At 50.5% G+C, this 23,282-nt stretch overlaps 1 protein-coding gene across 1 annotated transcript in view; it reads right to left on the bottom strand.

The window, feature by feature from the left end:
• Window positions 1-23,282, bottom strand: part of LOC137431134 (proline-serine-threonine phosphatase-interacting protein 1) — a 160,012-nt gene that overhangs the window by 68,271 nt on the left and 68,459 nt on the right. The window contains exons 10-11 of the mRNA XM_068122112.2: window positions 12,468-12,566; window positions 12,079-12,175 (exon numbers count right to left, since the gene is read on the bottom strand). Coding sequence (XP_067978213.2) covers window positions 12,079-12,175; window positions 12,468-12,566 — 196 coding nt within the window. The remainder of the gene's footprint in view (window positions 1-12,078; window positions 12,176-12,467; window positions 12,567-23,282) is intronic.

Below are 23,282 nucleotides of genomic sequence, written 5' to 3'. Positions count from 1 at the left end.
TAGTTAGATGAGATGATGCCGTGTGGTTGAGAATTGAACAGGTGTGATTGCACAGGTGTGCAACTGGACAGGTGTGTGGAGCAGTGTGGAGCAGTGTGTGAGTAGTGAGTGTTGTGGATCAGCGCGAATGCGCTTGGGGAGAGAAGGGTGCAGGTGGCACCAGGTGTGAGAGCACAGGTGTGCAGGTACAGGTGTGTGGAGAGAGTTGGAGTAAGTGGTACGGAGTGGTGTGCATGGTGCGAAGGTGTGGATGGGGGAAGAGTGGACCCCTTTCACGAGTACCCGGGGCGGGTAGTGTAAGTGTTAGGTAGAGGGTATAGGTAAATTGTGGTTGGATATTGGCATCTGTGGTGCGGGTGACAGAATGGTATTGTGGATGGGTGCATTAGTGTTGTGGAAATGGCTGGGCGTGTAGCCTGTTAGTGTGTGTAGTTGGTTGGGCACTCCACCACTGTGAGGATGTCGGCCAGGTGAGGCCGCAGGTGGGCTCTGGGAGCCGGTAGAGTTGTGGATGGGGCCCGAGGATCCGGAGGACGGACCCGGGTAGCCCAGTGCCAGAGAGGGCACCGAGTGGGGAGAGCGCCAGAGGGCCTTCCCCAGGTAGTTAGGTTAGGGTAAGGAGCAGGTAAGCTCAGAGGCAACTGCAGTGGTGGAGGTGTGCAGGTGGGTAGACCCGCTGGGAGAGGTACACGCCACAGCCCAGAAATTGTGCGAGGGCACCGGGAGATGAATCGGGGGAGTGAGACCCCAAATTGAAAAGCACCACAGTTTGGCCAATGGGAATTGGTTTTTAGAACCCATAGTGTAAGAGGGCCAATGGTTTGGCAGGAGAAAGACCCCGGGTAATGTAAAGTTGTTAAAGTCATTTAGGAAATAGTTAGGATTGATGAACCTGTCGCACCATACGCAGCCACTTACCTGTGGTGATGATGACTCCACACCTGTGTTTTCTTTGTTCTGTTGCAGGAAGAAAGGATTGCTGTTGGATTTGTGAGACGCATCACGACGTGGATGAGACATTGGGGTGATTCCATCTCTCCCTCCCTAGGAGGGACTGATGATGAATTGGTAATGGCAAATTTTGATGTTGAGTTGAAAATGGCAAATTTGATTGGTGAGGAGGGAGAGAAGACGAATTTGGTTTATGGGAGGAACGGGGAAGACAGTAGGGACGTTTGTTGATTTGTAAAGTAGATGTTTATGGGTAGTGTTGTGTTTTGTGGATACAGTAAGGGGTAAGGGAGGGGCCATGTAGGTTACCTGGTGGGGGGGGGGGGCGTACGGTAGGAACGTACCTGTCTCACCTGGTTCCCATGTGCCCCCAGTGTGCATTACCTTGCATTGCGTGCACTTTTGCGCCCTTACCACCTTACTCACTTGTCTGCTTCTTTTGTCTCCCACCTCCGAGGATCTGGCTTTGGGGCAGAGAGAGAGGAGAGAGAGGTGCTGGCTCCGCAGTTGTGGGCCTGCTCTTTCGCTGCTTGCTGCCTGGATCGATACACCATATGGACCGCAATGTTGGTGGCCACCCACAATGGACCGCAGTTCTTTTGCGGCCAAGCACCACCCGTGGATGGACCTATGGGTCAACGTGGCACCTATGCCATACAGGTGAACCACTTTTAGTTGGCCCCCTGATGGCCACAATAAAGAAATGGACGCGGTTGGCGCCTTTCTTTATTTTGAAAGAAGCCAGAAGGCCAAGTGCACCACACGAAGAGCAAGAGACACCTGCAGGGTTAGGGGTTGTTGTTTTTATTTTAATGAACAATGGTGACTGCACCGGATGGTGCTGACTGTGTGATGGGGTGGTGCTTTTGGTGCTGGGAAGGGGTGCTCTGCACGTTATTAAAGGCCGTAAGGCCACAAAGCACTCGTGGGTTGGTGTATCGATGCTGGCATGCGTGCTCTCTCGATGCATAACATCTGCATGTGTTCCTCCAAAAACAGGTCCTGGATCGTAGTGTAAATATCAGCGTAGTCTTGTAAATAATGCTCCCTACCGGCTGTATGTTTAGTTTGAGGATTCTTTCCGCGATTCGGTTATCCTGTGGGCGTGTTTCTGTGAGGAGAAGGGTGCAACGTCGCAGGGGGACATATTTACTCATTTGTGAATATCTGTAAAACTGTCGCACTCAGGGTAGAGTTAATAGTAGAGGGAACTACATCTGAGTGCCACACTAAAATAGGTAAAAATTTATCGGGTCGGGACGCCCCGAGGGTAGAGAAGGGTGCAATGTTGCGGATATGGCATTTGGCCTCCATATCCGCTTGTAAATATTCCCCTATTTCCCCAATACTCCCCAACTATCCCCAATCCCCCATTCCCTAGTCCCATTGCCTGTAAATAACACTCTGTAGAACCGACCTTCCCCTTTTTCCCCCATTAAATGTCGTGCCCAGGTCCACCGCATCTCACGTAGACAACTTTCGGACATCTTGCTAGTTATTCTTAGTCTATGTCAGTTAAGGACTCGTTTCCATTAATTCTGACTCTTCGTTGCACCAGAATGTGATTGTATGGCACCAGTAGTGAGTTTAGGACCTCCCCATACCTCCTCCCATCTTCCCCATGAAACAACAACAACAACAACAACAACAACAACTACTACAACAACAGAGGAGATTGGGGGCGGCGCGGCGCGGGGAGTGTGCGTCCTCCCTCCGGCGTGGTTAGCCGCCATTGCCCATGCGCTCCCCGGGGTTACCACGAAGGGGCTGGCTGTCAGCTCCTCGTCAGGGGCGGAGCCGGTAACCCCCCCGCACCCAATAAGAAGGGCGGACCGATTCCATCTGGGGCGGAGCTAACTAGCCGAGGGCGTGTCACTCCCCGCCGGATATACGCAGCGACTTACCGGACGTGACGTGAGATGCGCCCCCAGCTTGAAAAGACAAGTCGCGACCTCCCCGAGCGCTGAGCGACCTCCCCGCATCTTTGGACCGGACCGGGTCGATTCTGTCCCTGAGCCAAGGTGCACCTTGCGCCATCGACTACCCGCTTTCCTTGCCATCAATCCCCGTGTGAGTCAGTTTTGTCCTGTTTGTCTGTCGTCTGTCGGGGCTACTATAAGACCGTAATTAAGTGCCTATCTTTCTATGCTGTCCCTCTCATCCCTGTAATCTAACCTTCCGCAATATTATAACCTCCTCCGAAGGTCTTGAGAACCGTACCCCTGGTGTCGTGTCATTTTAAACCCAGCCGTTGTGTCCTTTCCTCAATTGATTTAGCGTAGCGCGACTCGGCCAAGGTTCGAGAATAATCGGGTAACTTGTGCGAACACGGCGGCCATTCCGCTCGGCCCAGCATAACATCAAAGTCGTGTCCGTAACAATATATATATATATATATATATATATATATATATATATATATATATATATATATATATATATATATATATATATATATATATATATATATATATATATATATATATATATATATATATATATATATATATCAGAGAGTATGCGAGTACTCTCTATGTAGGGATGGCGCAGAAAAAAATGTCGCTCCCATCTGCTACATACAAAACTAAAGTTGGAGTATCTTCTTTAAAAAAAACTCGCTTAGGCTACATATGAGAGCCTACCTGGTCTGTTCAGCTGATTGTCTCGGCGGGATCACTTTTCAGTTCTCCAAACCAAGGCAAAAGCAAAATAAAGAAAAAAACGAGATCGGTAAAACCCGGGAATTCATCTTCTTGTTAATAATAATAATAATAATAATAATAATAATAATAATAATAATAATCTTCTTCAGACGGCATATTTCCGAGCTGCCTATATCAATGGCAATGATTCTGCTACCATTCGACAGAGTTTTACTTCCTGCAACATCCTTTGGTATTACAATTCTCATAGCTTGAAAGGATTCCACGAAAAGTACATAAAACCACATTCCGAAGTAAAAGAATAGGACTGGGGTAGGTGAGGCTATGACTGTCAATCAGCTTGATGGGGGCGGGGCCGTTAGACACATTTGCCTCAGTGTCGGCGTTATGCATGATAATGTGAATGTGGCATCAAATAATATCAGCAGAAATATTATGTCTTGGGAAATGCCTTGTTTTTCATTGTTACATTTATGAAAATAAAATAATAGTGAGGTACCAGTGCTATACACCATGTCTTCAAAACAGCTGTTCACCACCATCTCCTATCTTCCCCCATTTAAAACCTTGATCTTTTCTACCCCCATTAAAACACCCCAAATCCACTTTTTTCAATCCCCAACGTCTTTCCTGGAATTTCTAGTAGTGTTCATTTGCTTTACAACGTGTACCCCTCCTCCTTGCTCCCCCAGCCCTCCCCCTCCCACAGATCCACCGATGTCCCTGTTCTCTTCTGTTGTTGTGCTTGTGTGCTTCCCTCTCTCTCCCCCTCTTGTCTCCCGCTCCCTTCATTGTATGTTTTATATGTCTGTGCATGTTTTCATGTTCAACGTGTTAGCTCTTACACGAGCCTCAATTCTGTATACCAAAAAAAATAAAAATGGTTTATGTCCTAAAGGTGTTTTTTATTCTTTATTTAATTTATTGAAAAAGAATTTTTCCAAATTAAAGTCAACTTCAATTTATTATGAATTTGTAATGTCATGAATATTAGAAATACATTTGTGGAAAAGAAATGTGTGTATTATGATTGGTGTAAATCACGACAACAGCAACTTTTAGCTCTTACATGAGCAGGATTTTTTTAGCTCTAACACGAGCCTCGACTCTGCGTACAAAAAAAACCTTATGTACAGTCATTATCCACAGTTAAAACAAGCCCTGTGATGTGTGATGAGGTGTTTTGAATTGCACAGCAGGAGTTGGTAATTAGGTAGAGGTGATGTAATTTTAACAACATGGCAGTGAGGTGCTTTTAATAATGTGGCGTATATGTGGTGGTGAGGTGTTTTGAATTATGCGGTGATATATATATATATATGTATACAGTCACGTGAAAAAGTAAGTAAAGTTTTGACTTTTTCAACATATATCAACATACAGCTATTTGATCTTCATTTCAACAATATTGATAGATAAAGGTGATATAATATAACAAATATCATGAAACATTTACATTTTGTAGTCCATTGTATAATTTAAATAAACATAAATGCAAATTTCACGTGTGGAAAAAGTAAGTACATACACCCTTGGCTCTAATAGATGGTATTGCCCCCTTTGGCAGAAACAACCTCAAGAAGGCGTTTCTTATAAATGTCCACCAGTCTCTGACATCGACTGGGAGAAACTTTTGCCCACTCCTCCATGCACAATTCTTTCAGCTGTGCGATGTTTGAGGGGTTTCTTGCATGCACAGCTCGTTTCAAATCCCCCCACAACATCTCGATGGGATTTAGATCCGGGCTTTGACTTGGCCATTCCAGAACCCTCCATTTCTTTCTTTTCAGCCATTCCTTGGTGGATTTACTGGTATGTTTAGGGTCATTGTCATGGTGGAAGGTCCACCTTCGGTTGAACTTCAACTTTCCGACAGATGGCCTCACATTATCCTCAAGCACCCTCTGGTACAATGAAGAATTCATAGTGGATTCTATGATGGTGAGCTGCCCAGGCCCTGATGCAGCAAAGCTGCCCCAAACCATAATATTTCCACCACCATGCTTTCCAGTTGGTATTGAAGGAGCTGCGCTCCAACGCGAGTCGAAAGAATTGACGCGACCAAAGACGGAATTTGTCCGAGTTGCTTTATTGAAACAAAACAGTTCAGGTATTCTGAAAAGCCCGTTTATCGGGCAGCAATATATATACACATTTATGCCGGGGCGTTTGCCCGGGAAAACCGAGACCGGGCATGCCCGGGTGTCAAGGGCGAGTCCTGGAAAGGCGAGTCTGGACATGCCCGGGCGTCCTGGACGCGGCCTGGCAAGTCGAGGCTGGGCGTGCCGGAGCGCTCTGGGCGAGCCCTGGAAAGGCGAGAGCGGGCATGCCCGGACGCTCTGGGCGAGCCCTGGAAAGGCGAGTCTGGACATGCCCGGGCGTCCTGGACGCGGCCTGGCAAGTCGAGGCTGGGCGTGCCCGGGCGCTCTGGGCGAGCCCTGGAAAGGCGAGAGCGGGCATGCCCGGGAAAGACGAGACCGGGCGTACCCGGGAGGTTCGGGCGTGCCCGGGAACAGCGAGTCCGGGCATGCCCAGGAGAGGCGCGTCTGGGCCCGTCCGGACAAGCCCGGCATGGCGATCACGCCCTGGCCGCGTCCTGGCAGGTGCAAGGCGATTGTGTACATCCAGCGGGAACCGCTACACACGCCCCTCCAGAATCGACCTGCACCGGCAGGGTCAATTTAAGGGGGGTCCGGATGACCCGGCCGAAGCGACCCCTGGAGGGTGGTGGGGGGGGGGGGGTCCGATGTGGTGGTGGGTGGTCGAGCGGGGGGAACTGTGGACGGGGGGCGGCCTCGCCGCGGAGGAAGGGCCAACCGTGGTGGTCGGTCGACGTCCACGTGCGCCGGTTTGAGGCGGTCCACAGAGATCCGGTCCGAACGGCCGCCGAAGTCGACGACGAAGGACTTGTCGCCCCGTCGCAGGACCCGGAAGGGCCCGTCGTACGGCGGCCGGAGTGGCCCCCGGTGCGCGTCATGACGCACAAAGACGTACTCCGCTGTGCGAAGCGCCGGGGGGATGTAGGACTGGGGGCCACCATGGCGGGACGGTGGCACGGGGGCAAATCGTCGGGCGGCCTCCTGGAGGTCCGAGCGCTGGTGTGCAGTGGACCAGGGACTGGTAGCGTCAGGCACGAACTCGCCCGGGACGCGGAGCGGCTGGCCGTAGACGAGCTCGGCGGCGGACGCCCGGAGGTCCTCCTTGGGGGCCGTGCGGAGGCCCAAAAGGACCCACGGCAGCCGGTCGGCCCAACCGTCCTCCTGAAGGCCGGCCATGAGTGCGGCCTTCATGGAGCAGTGAAACCGCTCGCACAACCCGTTGGCTTGGGGGTGGTAGGCCGTGGTGCGGTGCAGCGTGACCCCCAACGAGCGGGCGACCGCGCCCCAAAGTTCGGACGTGAACTGTGGGCTGCGGTCGGACGAGATGTCCGCCAGTGCGCCGAAGCGCGTGACCCAGGTGGCGATGAACGCCTGCGCCACGTCGGCGGTGGTGGTGGAGGTGAGGGGCACGGCCTCCGGCCACCTGGTGGTCCTGTCCACCATGGTGAGCAGGTGGGTGAACCCCCGCGATGGGGGCAGGGGACCCACCAGGTCCACGTGGACGTGGTCGAAACGCCGTGCAGGCACGGTGAAAGGTGCTAGCGGGGCCTGGGTGTGGCGGTGGACCTTGGCCCGCTGGCAGGCTGTGCAGGCGTTGGCCCAGTCGCGGACGTTCCGTCGAAGGCCGTGCCAGACGAAACGCGCCGACACCAGCTTCTGAGAAGCTTTCCGGCCCGGGTGAGAAAGGCCGTGGATGGAGACGAAGATGCGGCGCTGCCAGGAAACGGGCACGATGGGGCGAGGCTGGCCCTGGGAGACGTCGCAGAGCAGGACGGTGCCCGCGAAGGGGATGTCGGCCAGGCGGAGGCCTATGTCCGCCGCCCGGAGGGCCTGCACCGAGGTGTCGGTGGTCTGGTCGGCCGCCATGAGCGTGAAGTCCACGCCGAGGTGGACCGCGTTCGCGCTGCCCCGAGAAAGACAGTCGGCCACGGCGTTGTCTTTGCCGGCGACGTGCCGGATGTCCGTGGTGAATTCCGACACGGCGGCGAGGTGGCGCTGCTGGCGGGCCAACCACGGCTCCGTGACTTTGGCCTTTGCGTAGACCAACGGCTTGTGGTCGACGAAAGCCGTGAACGGGCGGCCCTCCAGGAGGTGTCGGAAATGGCGAACGGCCAGGAATAGACCGAGCAGCTCGCGGTCGAACGTGCTGTATTTTAACTCGTTCGGCCGGAGTTGCCGGCTGAAAAAAGCGAGTGGCTGCCAAACCCCGTCCACCCATTGTTCATGGACGGCGCCCACCGCGTAGTTGGAGGCGTCCGTAGTTAGGGCGATGGGTGCGTTGAGCACCGGGTGAGCCAGCAGCGTTGAGTCGGCGAGGGCCCGTTTCACGCTCGCGAAGGCCGCGTCCATGGCCGCGGACCAAACGATGTCATGCTTGGCCGGCTTGCCCCGGAGGGCCTCGTAAAGGGGCCGCATGAGCTGAGCAGCGCGGGGCACGAATCAGTGATAAAAATTCACCATGCTGAGGAACTCTTGTAGGGCCTTGATGGAACGGGGACGCGGGAACGTGGTGATGGCCTCGACCTTGGTCGGCAGCGGCACGGCCCCGGTCTTGGTGATGCGGTGGCCCAAAAAGTCAACGGTCGTCGTGCCGAAGTGGCATTTGGCCAGGTTGACAATTAAGCCGTGCTCGCTGAGGCGACCGAACAGTGTTCGGAGGTGGAGGAGGTGCTCGGCGCGGGACGTGCTGGCGACGAGGATGTCGTCCAGATAGACGAAAAGAAATGGCAGGTCGCGCAGCACGCCGTCCATTAAGCGCTGGAACGCCTGGGCCGCGTTCTTGAGGCCAAACGGCATCCTCAAAAATTCGAACAGGCCGAACGGCGTGATGACTGCCGTCTTCGGGACGTCGGCCGCCCGGACAGGTACCTGGTGGTATCCCCGTATCAGGTCAATTTTGGAAAATATGACCCGTCCCGCCAAACGGGCGGAAAAGTCCTGGATGTGCGGGATCGGGTACCTGTCGGGGGTGGTAGCATCGTTGAGGCGGCGGTAGTCGCCACACGGGCGCCATCCGCCCCCCGGCTTTGGCACGATGTGCAGCGGTGAGGCCCACGCGCTATCGGAGCGCCGCACGATGCCGAGGTGCTCCAACACGTCGAACTCGGCCTTTGCCACGGCGAGCTTGGTCGGGTCAAGGTGGCGGGCCCTGGCGTAGACCGGCGGGCCTGTAGTGGGTATGTGGTGCTCGATCCCATTCCACACTGCGACGGCCGAAAACGTCGGCCGCGTGAGGGCTGGAAATTCCGCGAGCAGGCGAGTGAACTCGTTCGCCGTCGGGAGGGCGCACGCCAGTTCGGTCAGCGCGGAGCTGCTCATCGTGCACGCCAGGGAGCTGAAGGTCTCGGCGTTGACAAGGCGACATCGTTTGACGTCGACCAGCAGCCCGTGCGTGCAGAGGAAGTCGGCGCCCAGCAAAACCATGAGGACGCAGGCGGTCACAAAGGTCCACTGAAAGCGCTGGCTGCCGAAGCAGAGGGTGACGTCACGCGGGCCGAAAGTGCGTATGGCCGAGCCATTAGCAGCGACCAAAGAGGGGCCGCAAACGGCGTCCCGCCTGTCCTGCTCGGAGGCGGGTATGACGCTCATTTGGGCGCCGGTGTCACAAAGGAAACGCCGCCCGGACGCTTTGTCCCGAATAAAAAGCAAGTTGCCCGAGTGGCCGGTGCTCATGGTTGGGAATGAACGCCGGCCCGGCCATTTCCCGACTTGCCGAAAGTGCACGGGGGTCGGCACGTCCGAGCCTTGTGTCCGAACCTGGCGTGGTAATAACACCACGCCTGGTCAGGTGGAGGCACCGACCGTCGTGTCGGAAGCGGTCGGCGCGGCGTGGCGGCCGCCAGTTGCACCGGCAGTTCGGCCTCCAACCGCGCAGGGCGCTCGGGCATCGTGGGCGTCGCCTCGGACGGCGGCAGGCTCCAGGTAGCCGCGCCAATGTGCTGGCCCGCCGAGGAGATCTTATCGGCTTCCCTGGCGAGGGCACGGGGATCGGTGAGCGACGTGCCAGCCAGGGCGAGGCGTACCGGGTGAGGCAGCTGGCGAAGGAACAGCTCGCGGAACAGAAAATCCGGAGAGTGCTCACCGAGCAACGAGAGCATATAGTCCATCCGCTCGGACAGGCGCGTGTCGCCGAGCTCGAGCAGGTCGAGCAGGCGCCGTGCGCGTGCCGCCGGTGAGAGGGCGAAAGCATCGAGGAGGAGCTTCTTCAGCGCGTCATACTTGTCAGCAGCCGGCGGGTGCTCGAGGAGGCTCAGGGCGCGGGCCGCGGTGGCGGAACCGAGCGCTGCCACGACATGGTGGAAGCGGGTGTCGTCCGCGGTGATGCCTCGCAGGGCGAACTGGGAGTCCGTCTGGGCGAACCAAACAGCCGCGTGAGCCTCCCAGAAGGTAGGCAGTTTAAGAGTCACTGCCGTGTCCATGTCGGTAGGTCACCAGTGAAGGAGCTGCGCTCCAACGCGAGTCAAAAGAATTGACGCGACCAAAGACGGAATTCGTCCGAGTTGCTTTATTGAAACAAAACAGCTCAGGTATTCTGAAAAGCCCGTTTATCGGGCAGCAATATATATGCACATTTATGCCGGGGCGTTTGCCCGGGAAAACCGAGACCGGGCATGCCCGGGTGTCAAGGGCGGGTCCTGGAAAGGCGAGTCTGGACATGCCCGGGCGTCCTGGACGCGGCCTGGCAAGTCGAGGCTGGGCGTGCCCGAGCGCTCTGGGCGAGCCCTGGAAAGGCGAGAGCGGGCATGCCCGGACGCTCTGGGCGAGCCCTGGAAAGGCGAGTCTGGACATGCCCGGGCGTCCTGGACACGGCCTGGCAAGTCGAGGCTGGGCGTGCCCGGGCGCTCTGGGCGAGCCCTGGAAAGGCGAGAGCGGGCATGCCCGGGAAAGACGAGACCGGGCGTGCCCGGGAGGTTCGGGCGTGCCCGGGAACAGCGAGTCCGGGCATGCCCAGGAGAGGCGCGTCTGGGCCCGTCCGGACGAGCCCGGCATGGCGATCGCGCCCTGGCCGCGTCCTGGCAGGTGCAAGGCGATTGTGTACATCCAGCGGGAACCGCTACAGTATCAGGTTATTGTGGTCAAATGCTGTCTTTGATTTTCGCCAAGCATGTCTTCTGGTACTGTGGCCAAAAAGCTCTACCTTTGACTCATCTGTCCAGAGCACATTGTTCCAGAAGTGCTGGTCTTTGCCTCGGTGTTCATTGGCAAACTTTAGTCTTGCCCTGATGTTCTTTCTGGGCAGCAAAGGTTTCCTCCTGGCACACCTCCCATGTAGATCAAATTTGTGCAGCCTCTTTCTAATGGTAGACCCGTGCACTTTGACATCGACAGTGGCAAGAGCTACCTGTAGGTCCCGTGATGACATTCTGGGGTTCTTAGAGACTTCTTTCAGCATCTTGCGGTCTGCTCTCGGGCTGAGCTTGCTGGGGCGGCCTGGCCTGAACAAGTTGGCAGTTGTTTGGAATCTTCTCCACTTGTAGATGATCTTCCGGACAGTCGAATGATTGATTTCAAATTGTTTGGAGATCTTTTTAAATCCCTTCCCAGACTCGTAGGCATCTATAACCTTCTTTCTGAAGGCCTCAGAGAGCTCTTTTGATCTCGGGATGGTGACGCCACACACTTCAACAACAAAGAGCAAACCAAACTAAATGTCTGAGGTTTAAATAAGACAGGTTCCTCCAAGATCCTCGTTAACGATGTTCTAATCATTTGCACCTGAGCTGGTGCACCTGATTCTAATTTTAGGTATTTGAAGTAGTGATAAATGTAGGGGTGTACTTACTTTTTCCACATGCGAAATTTGCATTTATGTTTATTTAAATTATACAATGGACTACAAAATGTAAATGTTTCATGATATTTGTTATGTTATATCACCTTTATCTGTCAATATTGTTGAAATGAAGATCAAATAGCTGTATGTTGAAATATGTTGAAAAAGTCAAAACTTTACATGGGGTGTACTTATTTTTTCACGTGACTGTATATATATATATATATATATATATATATATACACACACACACATATATTATTTCTCATCTTTGAGGGCATTGTTGTGAGAAAGCTCCCAACAGGATTTCAGGTCTGCTCCCCATCACCACTGCCACCTCGTGGTCTCTCTCATTTCCACTATTGACCTTTACTCCACCTGCCATGCCGTTGTCGCCCTTGTGCACTTGCCCTCTTTGTGCTGTGGTGCATCTGTTTGTCATCGTCCCTCAGTTTCTCCCCGAGTCCGTAATTTGTCCGTCGAGCCATTGCTCCCTGTAGTTCTGTTCTTGCATGAGCCTCGATAATCTCAAATTCACTGTCATTATTGTTGATGGAATTAATTATACATCCTTTTCGAGCCAAAGCCATACCTGGTGGTTCAGAACCAGTCTGCTTCAGCTGGATGAAATACTTTATGTCTGCTTTGACGTCACACTGCTCCAGGCTCTCTCGCACCACCTCATACATCTAGCAAACAGTATGGACAAGAAAATAGATGGTGGGATTCATGCGGGAGGAGTAATATTGCACAGCAGTAAGGTAAGTACTTTAGGTAAGGGGAAGCAATATCAAGGGACAAACCATCAGACTCAGAAAGAAACAACATCAGGTGAGAAGAGCCAGGAAAAGATGTAATGAAGAAAGTGAAGAAAGTTGCAGAGATATAATAAGAGGATATAGAAGAGGCATGACTGCAGGCCCTGTATTAGCAAGTTGGGATGGAAATACGGAGAAAAGCATCCAATCTTTAGTGCAGTACCTCATCGTCTTTTACACATTGCTGTGAGAGGAGGTTGCTGTGAATCCACATGGTTCGACGAAGAAAGACAATCCGCTCACACTCTTGCTTGTCAAAGAACTGCAACAGAATGAGGTCAGTACAATCTGAAAACGTCCGTACGGTACAACTCTAATCGCCTGGAAGGTCACAAGAGCCTTGCAATAAACATTTACTTTCACCAGCACTTGGGACATCTTGGGACATGGGATCTTGGGGCATGGGACATGGGACAGGTTGGCCGACTTTTTTTCTTTTTTTTGTGTGTACAATATCGAGGCTCGTGTAAGAGCTAACATCAATCACAAAAAGACAAACGGACACATAAAACATATGATAAAGGGAGCAGGAGACAAGATGGGGAGAGAGAGAGAGGGAAGCACACAAGTACAACTGTAGAGAGCAGGGACATCGGGAGATCTGTGGGAGGGAGAGGACTTGGTGGGAGAGGTATAAAACAAATGGACACTGCTGGAACTTCCAGGAAAGAAGTCGGTATTTCAAAGAAATGGATCCGGGGTGAGATTGTTCGCGCTATTGTTAGTGAGTGCGAAACGTGATTAGTCATTAGATTAGTGAAATTAGTGATTGTTAGTGCGAAACGTCACGTCGTACAAAAAGACAATCTTGCCGACAAACTCATCGCATTTTCAGACAAGGCGACTACAGATCATGCGTCAACAGAACAAGATGGCTGCCAAGAGAGCCTAGAGGTATGCACACACCTCTGAACTGTATAGCCCGAGGTTGAACCTTGACCCAACTGTAAACTGTCATCCTGGTGTTCCACAGGCAGAGCGATTCATCAATGTGTGTGCGTTTGTTGGCCCTCGGATGGACATTAAGCTGGTGTCCTATCTGCCAGCATTAGGTGGTGGACGTTGAAGATCCCACGTTGTCCTTCGCGAAGAGTAGGCGAGCTATCGCCGGCATTCTGTCCAAATTCCGAATTCCTGCTCTAACCTACAGGGGACACTGCATCCGCTGCACCCCCAGAAAATAATGCTAATCGTAGCTATGTGCCGCATACAAAAGAAGAACAGAACAATAAATTAGGCCAAGGTTACTATCCGCTGGGACCAAGAGAAGAAGGACTTTTATCATGTTTTCTAAACGAGAGTTGGGACACGGACAGACGGCGGTTGGTTCATGCGGGATGATATTCCTCCCCCATCTTGTGAGAGCCATCCTTGACTTTCTCACTGAAATATTTTTAAACCATGTCATTTCCTCAAAGTTCCAGATAGGCACCTACAGTACCTTCAGAAAGTATTCGCACCCCTTGACTTTTTTCACATTTTGTTAGGTTACAGCCTGAAATTAAAATGGATTAAATCGATATTTTTTGTCACCGACATACACAAAATATGCCATAATGTCAAAATGGAATTTAAAAAACTTTTTTTTTTTTTTACAAAATAATCAAAAATAAAAAGCTGATACAGTATATCTTGAGTAAATAAGTATTCACACCTTCGCTATGACACCAAATTTAGCACAGATGCATCCAATTTCCTTTGATCATCGAGGTATCTTGACAACTTGATTGTAGTCCACCTGTGGCCAACTAAATTGATTGGACATCATTTGGAAAGAAACACCTTTCTATATAAGGTCCCACAGTTGACAGTGCATGTCAGAGCAGAAACTCTACCTTGAAGTCCAAGGACTGTCCGTAGATCTCTGAGATAGAATTGTGAGGAGGCATAGATCAGGGGAAGGATATAAAACATAAAACAATTTATATTGTTGAAAGTTCCCAAGAGAACAGTAAGCTCCCTCATTAGGAAATGGAAAGACTATGGAACTACACAGACTCTTCTTAGAGCTGGCCCTCGACCAAACTGACCACAAATGACCTTGATCAGGGAGGTGACCAAGAACCCAATGACCACTCTGACAGAGCTCCTTGGCTGAGGTGGAAGAACCTGCCTGAAGGTCAACAGTCTCTGCAGCACTTCACAAATCGAGGCTTTATGGGAGAGTGGCTAGACGGAAGCCACTCGTGAGAAAAAGGCAAATGACAGCACGCCTGGAGTTTGCAAAAAGGCACGTGAACAACTCTGAGAGCATGAGGCAAAATATTTTGTGGTCTGATGAGATGAAAATTTAACTCTTGGTCTGAATGCAAAAAGCGCTACATCTGCTGGCAACTGAGCACACACAGCTCATCACCCATCTCACAACATCCCTATCGTGAAGCATGGTGGTGGCAGCATCATGCTATGGGAAGCTTTTCAGCAGCAGGGACTGGGAGACTTACAAGGATATAGGGAACAATGAATGGAACCAAATCTAGATGTGCAAAGCTGATACAGACATACACAAGAAGACTCAATGGGGTAATCGCTGCCAAAGGCGCTTCTAAGAAGGTTTGACTCAGGGGGTTGAATACTTATGCAAGTTAGATATTTCTGTATTTAATTTTCAATGAATTTGTAGGAATTTCTAAAAACATGTTTTCACTTTGTCATTATGGGCTATTTTTTGTAGACCGGTGACAAAAAAATAAAATTTAAATCATTTTAAATTCAGGTGTAACACAACAAAATGTGAAAAAGTTAAGGGGGTGTGAATACTTTCTGAAGGCACTGCAGGTAGAATGATATGGCCCGCTGGTAGCCCCCGACTTAAATCAGTGCAATTTTATTTTGGGGGGGGGGGGGGGCACATTCGTAGGGGTCGTCATTCCACAAGGGTGCAAAAAAATCTTAGAGTTGAAGACCAAGGTCGTGGAAGTGGTATCAGCTGAGTCACAGGGTAATGAATAAGTTCACCCATCAGTTTGGAGGTAAGTGCATAGGTATAGGAAAAAACGCTGGTGACAATCGACAGGTTGGCCCAGACACAAATGAATCTGTGAAAGAACATTGTTCACATTTGATGAACACAGTGTTCCTTCAAGTACACGTAAAGCCTATAATTCAAACGCAACCGGAAGATGTGCCGCCATTTTACTGGCAACGCTGCAGGAACGTGACGTATTGATGTAAAATTACCGTTAAATGACACCTTTACATTCAAATTTGCGAGCACATCAGCTTTAAAATGTGTTTGGTACAAATCCCTCGAATTGTGTTGATTTGTTCTTTGTGCAATATTGTCCATGTTAATTATATACTCGTATACAAGTCTCCCAATTGCTTTATGAGACATGTACAAGCTCTTCTTCCTTAGACATTGCAGAAAATGTTTTGCTTTCTTGTTATAACCGTTTCATCTCGGTTAGCCTTGATCTCAACGACACCAGAGATGTTTACAAGTGCAAACCGAGTCGTGACGGTGGTGCTTTCTGCGACCTGAGAATGTAATGTGCCTTCACCTATCGACAAGTCGCCATGTTTTAGGCACTCTCTCATCACAAGTGCAAGTCCTGAACAAGCAGTCGGTCTCTTGCGAAACAAAACACCTCGCGCGGAATTGGGCATCCGCACCCTACCAGAAGCCATCGCACCGAGAAGCCGTGCATCGCACCGAGAAGCCGTGCATCGCATCGAGAAGCCGTGCGTCGCATCGAGAATCCGTGCGTCGCACCAAGAAGCCGTGCGTCGCACCACGAAGCCGTGCGTCGCACCGAGAAGCCGTGCATCGCACCGAGAAGCCGTGCATCGCATCGAGAAGCCGTGCGTCGCATCGAGAATCCGTGCGTCGCACCAAGAAGCCGTGCGTCGCACCAAGAAGCCGTGCGTCGCACCAAGAAGCCGTGCGTCGCACCAAGAAGCCGTGCATCGCACCACGAAGCCGTGCATCGCACGAAGAAGCCGTGCATCGCACTAAGAAGCCGTGCATCGCACGAAGAAGCCGTGCATCGCACTAAGAAGCCGTGCATCGCACTAAGAAGTCCTGCAACACCCTTTTAATGCTACACGCCGGCCCGAGTTGCACCGAGCATCAAACAGCACGTGGCATGTGGAGATGCGGATCACAGTGCCAATTATCCAGCATCCTCGTTATTCAACAATAGACCCCTCTCCCTCTCCTTCTCCATCTCCATCTCTCTCGCATGCAATTGTCGCGTTCTTTTCACAAGAAAAAAAAAATCAAAAACATCACACAATAGCTCTTGAGAATCATTTGCATTTCAAAAGTGCCAAATAGGTTTTTAGTACTGGAGTTGGTGTGTTGTTGACATCTCAAAGTGTACGAGTGAAGAGTGGTGAATTTGAATATTTGTATACGGGTGGCGCTACAATATTAGCATCAAGACATGTCAGGTATCAATTCCGCATAAGGTGTTCCAAGTGATTGGCAGGTCCCAGAGGCAGATCGGGCAGACCTGTTTGGTGTTCTCATCCGAGCGCATAGCTCACGACGCTACGATCCCAGGTTGAAATCCTAAGTGTTCCGTTGATTTCGTCCATAGTCTCTTTCCTTGCGATTTGTGTATGTGTGTTGATGTCTCCTCAGGCCCTTGCCATACTCTAATCAGGGTGGATCAGGATGTTGCCTTCACTGTTTAGTAGAGGAATGTCCTTGTCCTGCAAGTGCCATTTGTACAAGATTCTCCATGAACCTTTGCCCCTGTTTTGGAAGTCATCAAGATTGGAGCTGCCATTAGAAAAGCCATGTCCGGATGAAGACGGCCGGTCGCAAACGATAAAGAGTCCAAATAATGTCTGCAAATGACATCCAGGTTACTCCAACAATTCCTGAGTTGTATCTGAACAAGGATTCTTCGCTTTTCTGCAGCTCGGCTCTTCTCCAAGGCCTAACACGCAACCGCATGATCGATCACCCACACATTTTTCATCAGCCATAATTGCCTGTAATATTATTTTATATAATGTCAGACCCTCAATCATCTCCCACCTGAACTATGATTTATTTTGGTTGCATGGTGTCTGTATCTATCTGTGTTTAGCACAACCAATTTTCATCTCCGCAGGGAAGCATCCGCTCCCTCATGATTTTTAGTTCTAAACTCGGTGGCACATTGCAAGTCGGTGATATGGCATCTTGCTGCACCCCTGACCCAGATATGATATAACAAGCAGAGGAGAGCATTGACTTTGCACAATTCATATATCTGGGTCAGGGGTGCAGCAAGATATAGACCCACCTGCCCCTCCCACGCACAAAATCAGACTTGGGGAAATTTCTTCATTTTAATGAGGAATGATGAAAATTATTTCTTCGATTTGTTGCGATCATGTGACAAAAGCTAAAGACGTGACTTCAATGGTAAGTGGGCTTGTCTTGTTTCGTAAGATTAAAGGCGATTTGGGAAACAATTTGGTGATAACCGAACAAACTTGCAGGTGGAACAAGAAGAAAATAAAATTATTGTATTTGGAAAGTCTAATGATTTGGTCTAAGCCACAGCTGTACAAAATCCCAAAGAACACAACCCGCAAATCATATCAGCAATAAACTAGAACGGCACTCAGTAGAGAGCATACCTCCGCCCGGTTGGCCATATCACTCAATGGTGAAGAATCAATTAAAATTAAATAATTCTCATATCCGAATCCATATTCAGATCTGCACCAAAATCGAATCGATTCTTCCTTGTTACACACACAACCTGTTGAACAACTTTCGTCCAAATCCATCAACAACCTTTTCAGATATCCTGCTATGTATCGTTTTTGGCCCTACCTCCCAATGGTGAAGATTCACTGAAAAAAATAAATAATTCTCATATCCGAATCCATATTCAGATCTTCACCAAAATCGAATTTATTTGTCCTTGTCAGAGACGCAACCGGTCCACCAAGTTTCGTCCAAATCCGTCCACAACTTTTTGAGATATTTTGTTCACAGACAAACAGACAGGGGTGAAAACATAACCTCCATGCACCTTTGGTGGTGGGCGTAATAACAATGGAAAAGGCGAGATCAAACAACATACAATGCATATAAAGGAAAACAAGAAATATGGTTTAAAATTATTTCACTTGTTTTTTTATTTGCTTTACTTTGTTTATAGGAGATGTGGGGTTTGGGGAGAGAAGGAGGATAGCAAGAAAGATACATTATGGTTTGTGACGTGGCCAACAGGGTGAAGCTAGGTGGGCAGGGACGGCAAGCAGGCGGTCGGCACCGGTGAGAGCGGGCAGGGCCAATGGGTGGTTGGTGCTGGCAGGCAGGTGCGACGACGGTAGGGTGTCAGCAGGTGGGTGGTGCCGGCAGGGCGAAGGGAGGCAGGTGGCACCGATGTCAGGTGGGCAGTGCCAACATAAGGAGGGCAGCGGCGACGACAAGGGGGCAACGCTGACGGGGAGGCGGCGAGGCCAGGTGGGTAGCGCTGATGGGGCGGCGCTGACGGCCGGCTGGCAGCAGGCAGCACTGGTGGGATGACGGTAAGTAGGTTGACGGCAGAGGGTGGGGGCGACGGCAGGCTGGTAATGCTGGAGGGGGCACACTAGGAGGTTCGTGTTGGCAGGAAAAATAGCAGGCGGGTGGCATCGGCAGGCAGGAAGGTGGCATCGGCAGGCAGGCAGGCAGGTGGCACCGGCAGGCAGTTGGTGCCTGCGGGCGGGTGGTGCCTTTGGGCATGTGGTACCAGCGAGGTGACAGCGAGTGGGTGATGTGATGGCAGACAGACAGTGCTGGCAGGTGACGGCTTTGGTGGGGGAAACAGTAGGGCTGTGGGAGGGGTGACTGTAGTGGAGGGGCGACAGCACAGAGAGCGAGGTGGGGCAGGGCGTTTTGAGGCGGGTGCTGCCGGCAGGGTGACACGAGGGGGGCGCCGCTGGCAGGGCTACATTAGGTGGGTGCCCCGGCAGGGTGACACGAGGGGGGCGCCGCTGGCAGGACTACATTAGGTGGGTGCCACCGGCAGGTTAATGGGAGTCAGGCGCCGCCAGTTTGTTAATCATCCTTTAGCTAGTACATGTCTGTTGTGGGGTTTCCCCCCTGTATTGCGATATCATGCGATGTGTCAACATTATTTCAAAGCTTATTCTTCTTGAAGATTATTACATGTCGATGTCCCCTTTCTGTCCTTTCCATATCAATGGCTGATTCTCATCCCAGCAGATATTCTTTCCAGACTCCAATATTCACTGATCCACCATCTCTGTAATGAATACATTTACTCCTGTTAAATTGTTTTTAACCCTGTGATCTTTCTCTTTCTTTCCGATCATGTTTATGCACGCTATTATTTTGATCATTACTCATTGCCTCATAATGCCTTTGCTTATAATCAGTGGTTTGATTGGTACAGGAAGCTATATCTATACATATAAAACACAGTTTGTGTGTGTGTGTGTAATGTTACCGATAGACTCCTAAACGGAGAAGCTCATGTGCTTGATATTTGGCATAGACATGGCCATTGAGCCTGGGAAGAACATGGCCGACCTAAAAAAAATTATTTCATCATATTTTTTTACCATATTTTTACCTCAGCGCATTTCAGCGAGGAATATTATGCACGGAATCTGAGGCGGTGGCAGAGCAGCGCGCTGATTCGCTCAGAGCGATCACGTGATGTTCCTTGCCGCCATAAACTCACAGTTACGCGTTCGCACGTATTTCAGAGCGAAAAGCAATTGCGTTTTTTCACATTTCAGCGAGGAACATTGCCATTCACACCACATAGGTTTTTTTTTCTTTCATCTTTACAAGATCCATATTTTTTATTCATATTTACCTCAGTGCATTTCAGCGAGTAATATTATACACGGAATCTGAGCAGGTGGCAGAGCAGCGCGCTGATTCGCTCAGAGCGATCACGTGATGTTCCTTGCCGCCATAAACTCACAGTTACGCGTTCGCACGTAATTCACACGTTTAAAACAAACGAGATCCGCGAAGCGAGTTGGTCGAGTCGTGCTAACCAAGATGGCGACACGGCGGCTTCACTTTTCACGGAGTATGAGCGTTCTATATATTTTCAATTCAGTGCACCCGACTCGCTCACGTACTTGATTTGTGGCATAGACATGGCCATTGGGCCTTCACGGCGTAATTTGTGCGAGGCTTTTGTCCGAGTGAGCTTGAGTCGAGAGGGCGAATGTACGGGTTGGGAATATACGGGTTGGGAATGTACGGGTCTCCCTTCCCCCGCCCGGAAACGCCGGTACTGGAGGGCGTCACAGGATCGGTGAGTCTCCAAAATCCGCTTCGTGCTGTTGCGAAGATGCAGGACGATGTCACGATTGTTGTGCTGCTCTCCGACCATGAGAACTGCAACGTCATTGTTGACTGGCCCTCCCCTTCCCTCCCCTTCTCGTCCTCCCCTCCCCCTCCCTTTCTCCCCTCCCTTTCCCCCCTACCCCTTCCCTTCCCCTCCCTTTTCCCCTCCCCTTTCCCCCTCCCTTTCCCCCCTCCCCCTCCCTTTTCCCCCTCCCCCTTCCCCCTCCCTCTTCCCCCTCCCCTCCCCTACCCCCTCCCCCCTCCCTTCCCCCCTCCCCCTCCCCCCCTCCACCTCCCCCTCCTCCCCCTCCACCTCCCCTCCCCCTCCCCCGCCCGGCAATGCCGGGTACTTCTGCTAGTCTTACTATATAATTCACCAAATGTCCGTCCGTCTGTCCGTCCGTTCCCAGGTACCACAAAAAAAGCTGAACCGATTGCAACGATATTTTGGGTGGGTAATCCTGGGACCCACTGGAGTAAAATAGGCTATATTGTTTTTCCAATTTTCCAAGTTTTCCAATTTTCCCAAACACGATGGAATAATATTTACCGATATGAACAGTGATGTGGCTTTTGTTGAAATTATATGTACCAGGAGAGAGTAGATCGACTCCTGACGAACTCTTCCTATATAAACGTGCAGCTCCAAAGTAACACGGCAGCGTGTGCAAAGCGACTGAGAAACAGGTGTAGCGGCCGCTTCCATGTTACAGATTCGGCACACACTCTCCACACATAAACGTGCGACTGAGAAAGACGTGTAGTGGCCGCTTCCGTTTTGCAGATTCGTCGCAATTTTTCCAATTTTTCCAATTTCCAATTTTCCAGTTTTCCAAACACGATGGAATAATATTTACGGATATGAACAGTGATGTGGCTTTTATTAAAATTCTACAAATACTGTTTAGATTTTGATGATTTGCATGTGATATGATTTAACGGATGTTTATATAAATCGTTTAAAATAAAAAAAGCCTTCAATTTCTGATATTTTGCCTTTTCATTTGGGCCTCCCAATTGACGCCCCACCCGTTGGGCGGGTACCGTTGCTAGTGGTCATAAAACAGCAATGAGCAGCAGAGGAAAAAGAAAAAGAGAGGACATGAGAGTAGAAAAGTGGAAAAGAAAATACAATGCAGCAATGAAACCAAGTATGCACGGTCCAAATAAAATCTCCATGTTCTCGTCCATGGAAAACAAGATCCCCATCAAACAGATGACACATAAAAACTGCACAGTTACAGTTACATGTGCGCTTTACATCCAGGCATTTAATTTTTTTATATTAAAAATTGAGGTTCATGGGGAATGTCAGGTGACCGCGTAAAAATGCAACATCCTGACAGTGGAGGCAGCAGTTTGACAAAATAATCACAGGCATGAACGAACAGGTCAGGTCAGTCTTTTGGGACTGCCACTGGTAACATGTAACCCAGTGCTACCTGCCGCATGGTCGGGTTGTCGGTGACTAAACAGACACCCCTCACTGCCTTTGCTAGTGGAGAGGGTGACTGTGACACCCTGCCAGGACCAAAAACAACACCTGGCAAAGGGCGGATGAGCTCCTGTACGGAGCCAACGGCCATCCAGTAAGGAGGTGATGTCTCCTAAAAAACACCCATCTGGTTTGGACCGGTTCAAGTAATACCACAGACTTAAAAAATGGTACGTGCTGCTTCCTTGCTTGAAAAGGATACAGCACGGACAATCCCCATCAGTTGGCATCCATGCGGAGGAGGAAATTCCTCTTAAGGAAATGCCCCATTGAGTACGGTGAGAAACGCGAAGCCATTGTCAGGACGTAGCTGGTACCCAGAGTAGCCCAGGAAGTGACGGTAGTGACGGCACTTCCCCCAAGCTCAGTGGCTGTTAAGTGTTTGTCTCGTTAGTATGTCAGTGTTTGTGTGTGTGTGTGTGTGTGTATATGTGTCAGCCCTATTACGAGCCTTAGTCCAAGTATATAAAATTTAAAAAAAATTAAAAAAAACAGGAAAAAGATAAAAGTGGGGAGGGGTGGAAACACAATAACCAGAAATTAAGAGGGTTGAGTTCGGCAAGGTCAATGGCAGTCAAAAATGGAGGGTAGTGATGGAGGATGAAATGGGACTGTGGTGTCCTTCCTGCTCGAGTTCCTGGAGCAGGTGTTGATGCTTATGGGAGAGTAGAATAACAGAGGGTGACGGATCAATGGACAACGTGACACGAAGTGGGAACAGGTAAATATTAATGAATGCAGTACGGCATGAGAGGGGAAGTTGTAGGTAAAAAGGAGGTGCAAGGGGGACAACGACAGGGTCTCAGCAAATGTAGTCAAGCTCAAAGAAAGAAATGAGAGAGACTGATGATGAATCTGATGGAAATTATGATTTGAGATTAATCAGCATCCAGTGTTAACTCCCCATTTCACAGGCTGTGGTCTCTTCGACAGTTGGAACAGCTGAAAATGTTCATTAGGGGATGAATAAAGGTCTTTGGCTGATTGCAAAACAATGTTGCTAATATACTGGTGCAGAGCCACAGATGTAACAGAACCAAGAAACCTTCCACTACTCATAGCACGCTCCAACACCTACAGGTAGAATGGCCAAATCAATAGGAGGGATTTGCAGGCGAGAGCTATTATACGGATTGGTTTTTCTAAACCTTCCCAAGGACTGTCATCCTCTCACCGAAGGCAAGATGGTGTCTCTCTATTTTATACAAGCCTAACAC

This window comes from Myxine glutinosa, chromosome 7 (assembly GCF_964187855.1).
Source record: "Myxine glutinosa chromosome 7, kmMyxGlut1.1, whole genome shotgun sequence".
NCBI classification, from domain to species: domain Eukaryota; kingdom Metazoa; phylum Chordata; class Myxini; order Myxiniformes; family Myxinidae; genus Myxine; species Myxine glutinosa.
This window is presented reverse-complemented; position numbering and strand designations above follow the sequence as displayed.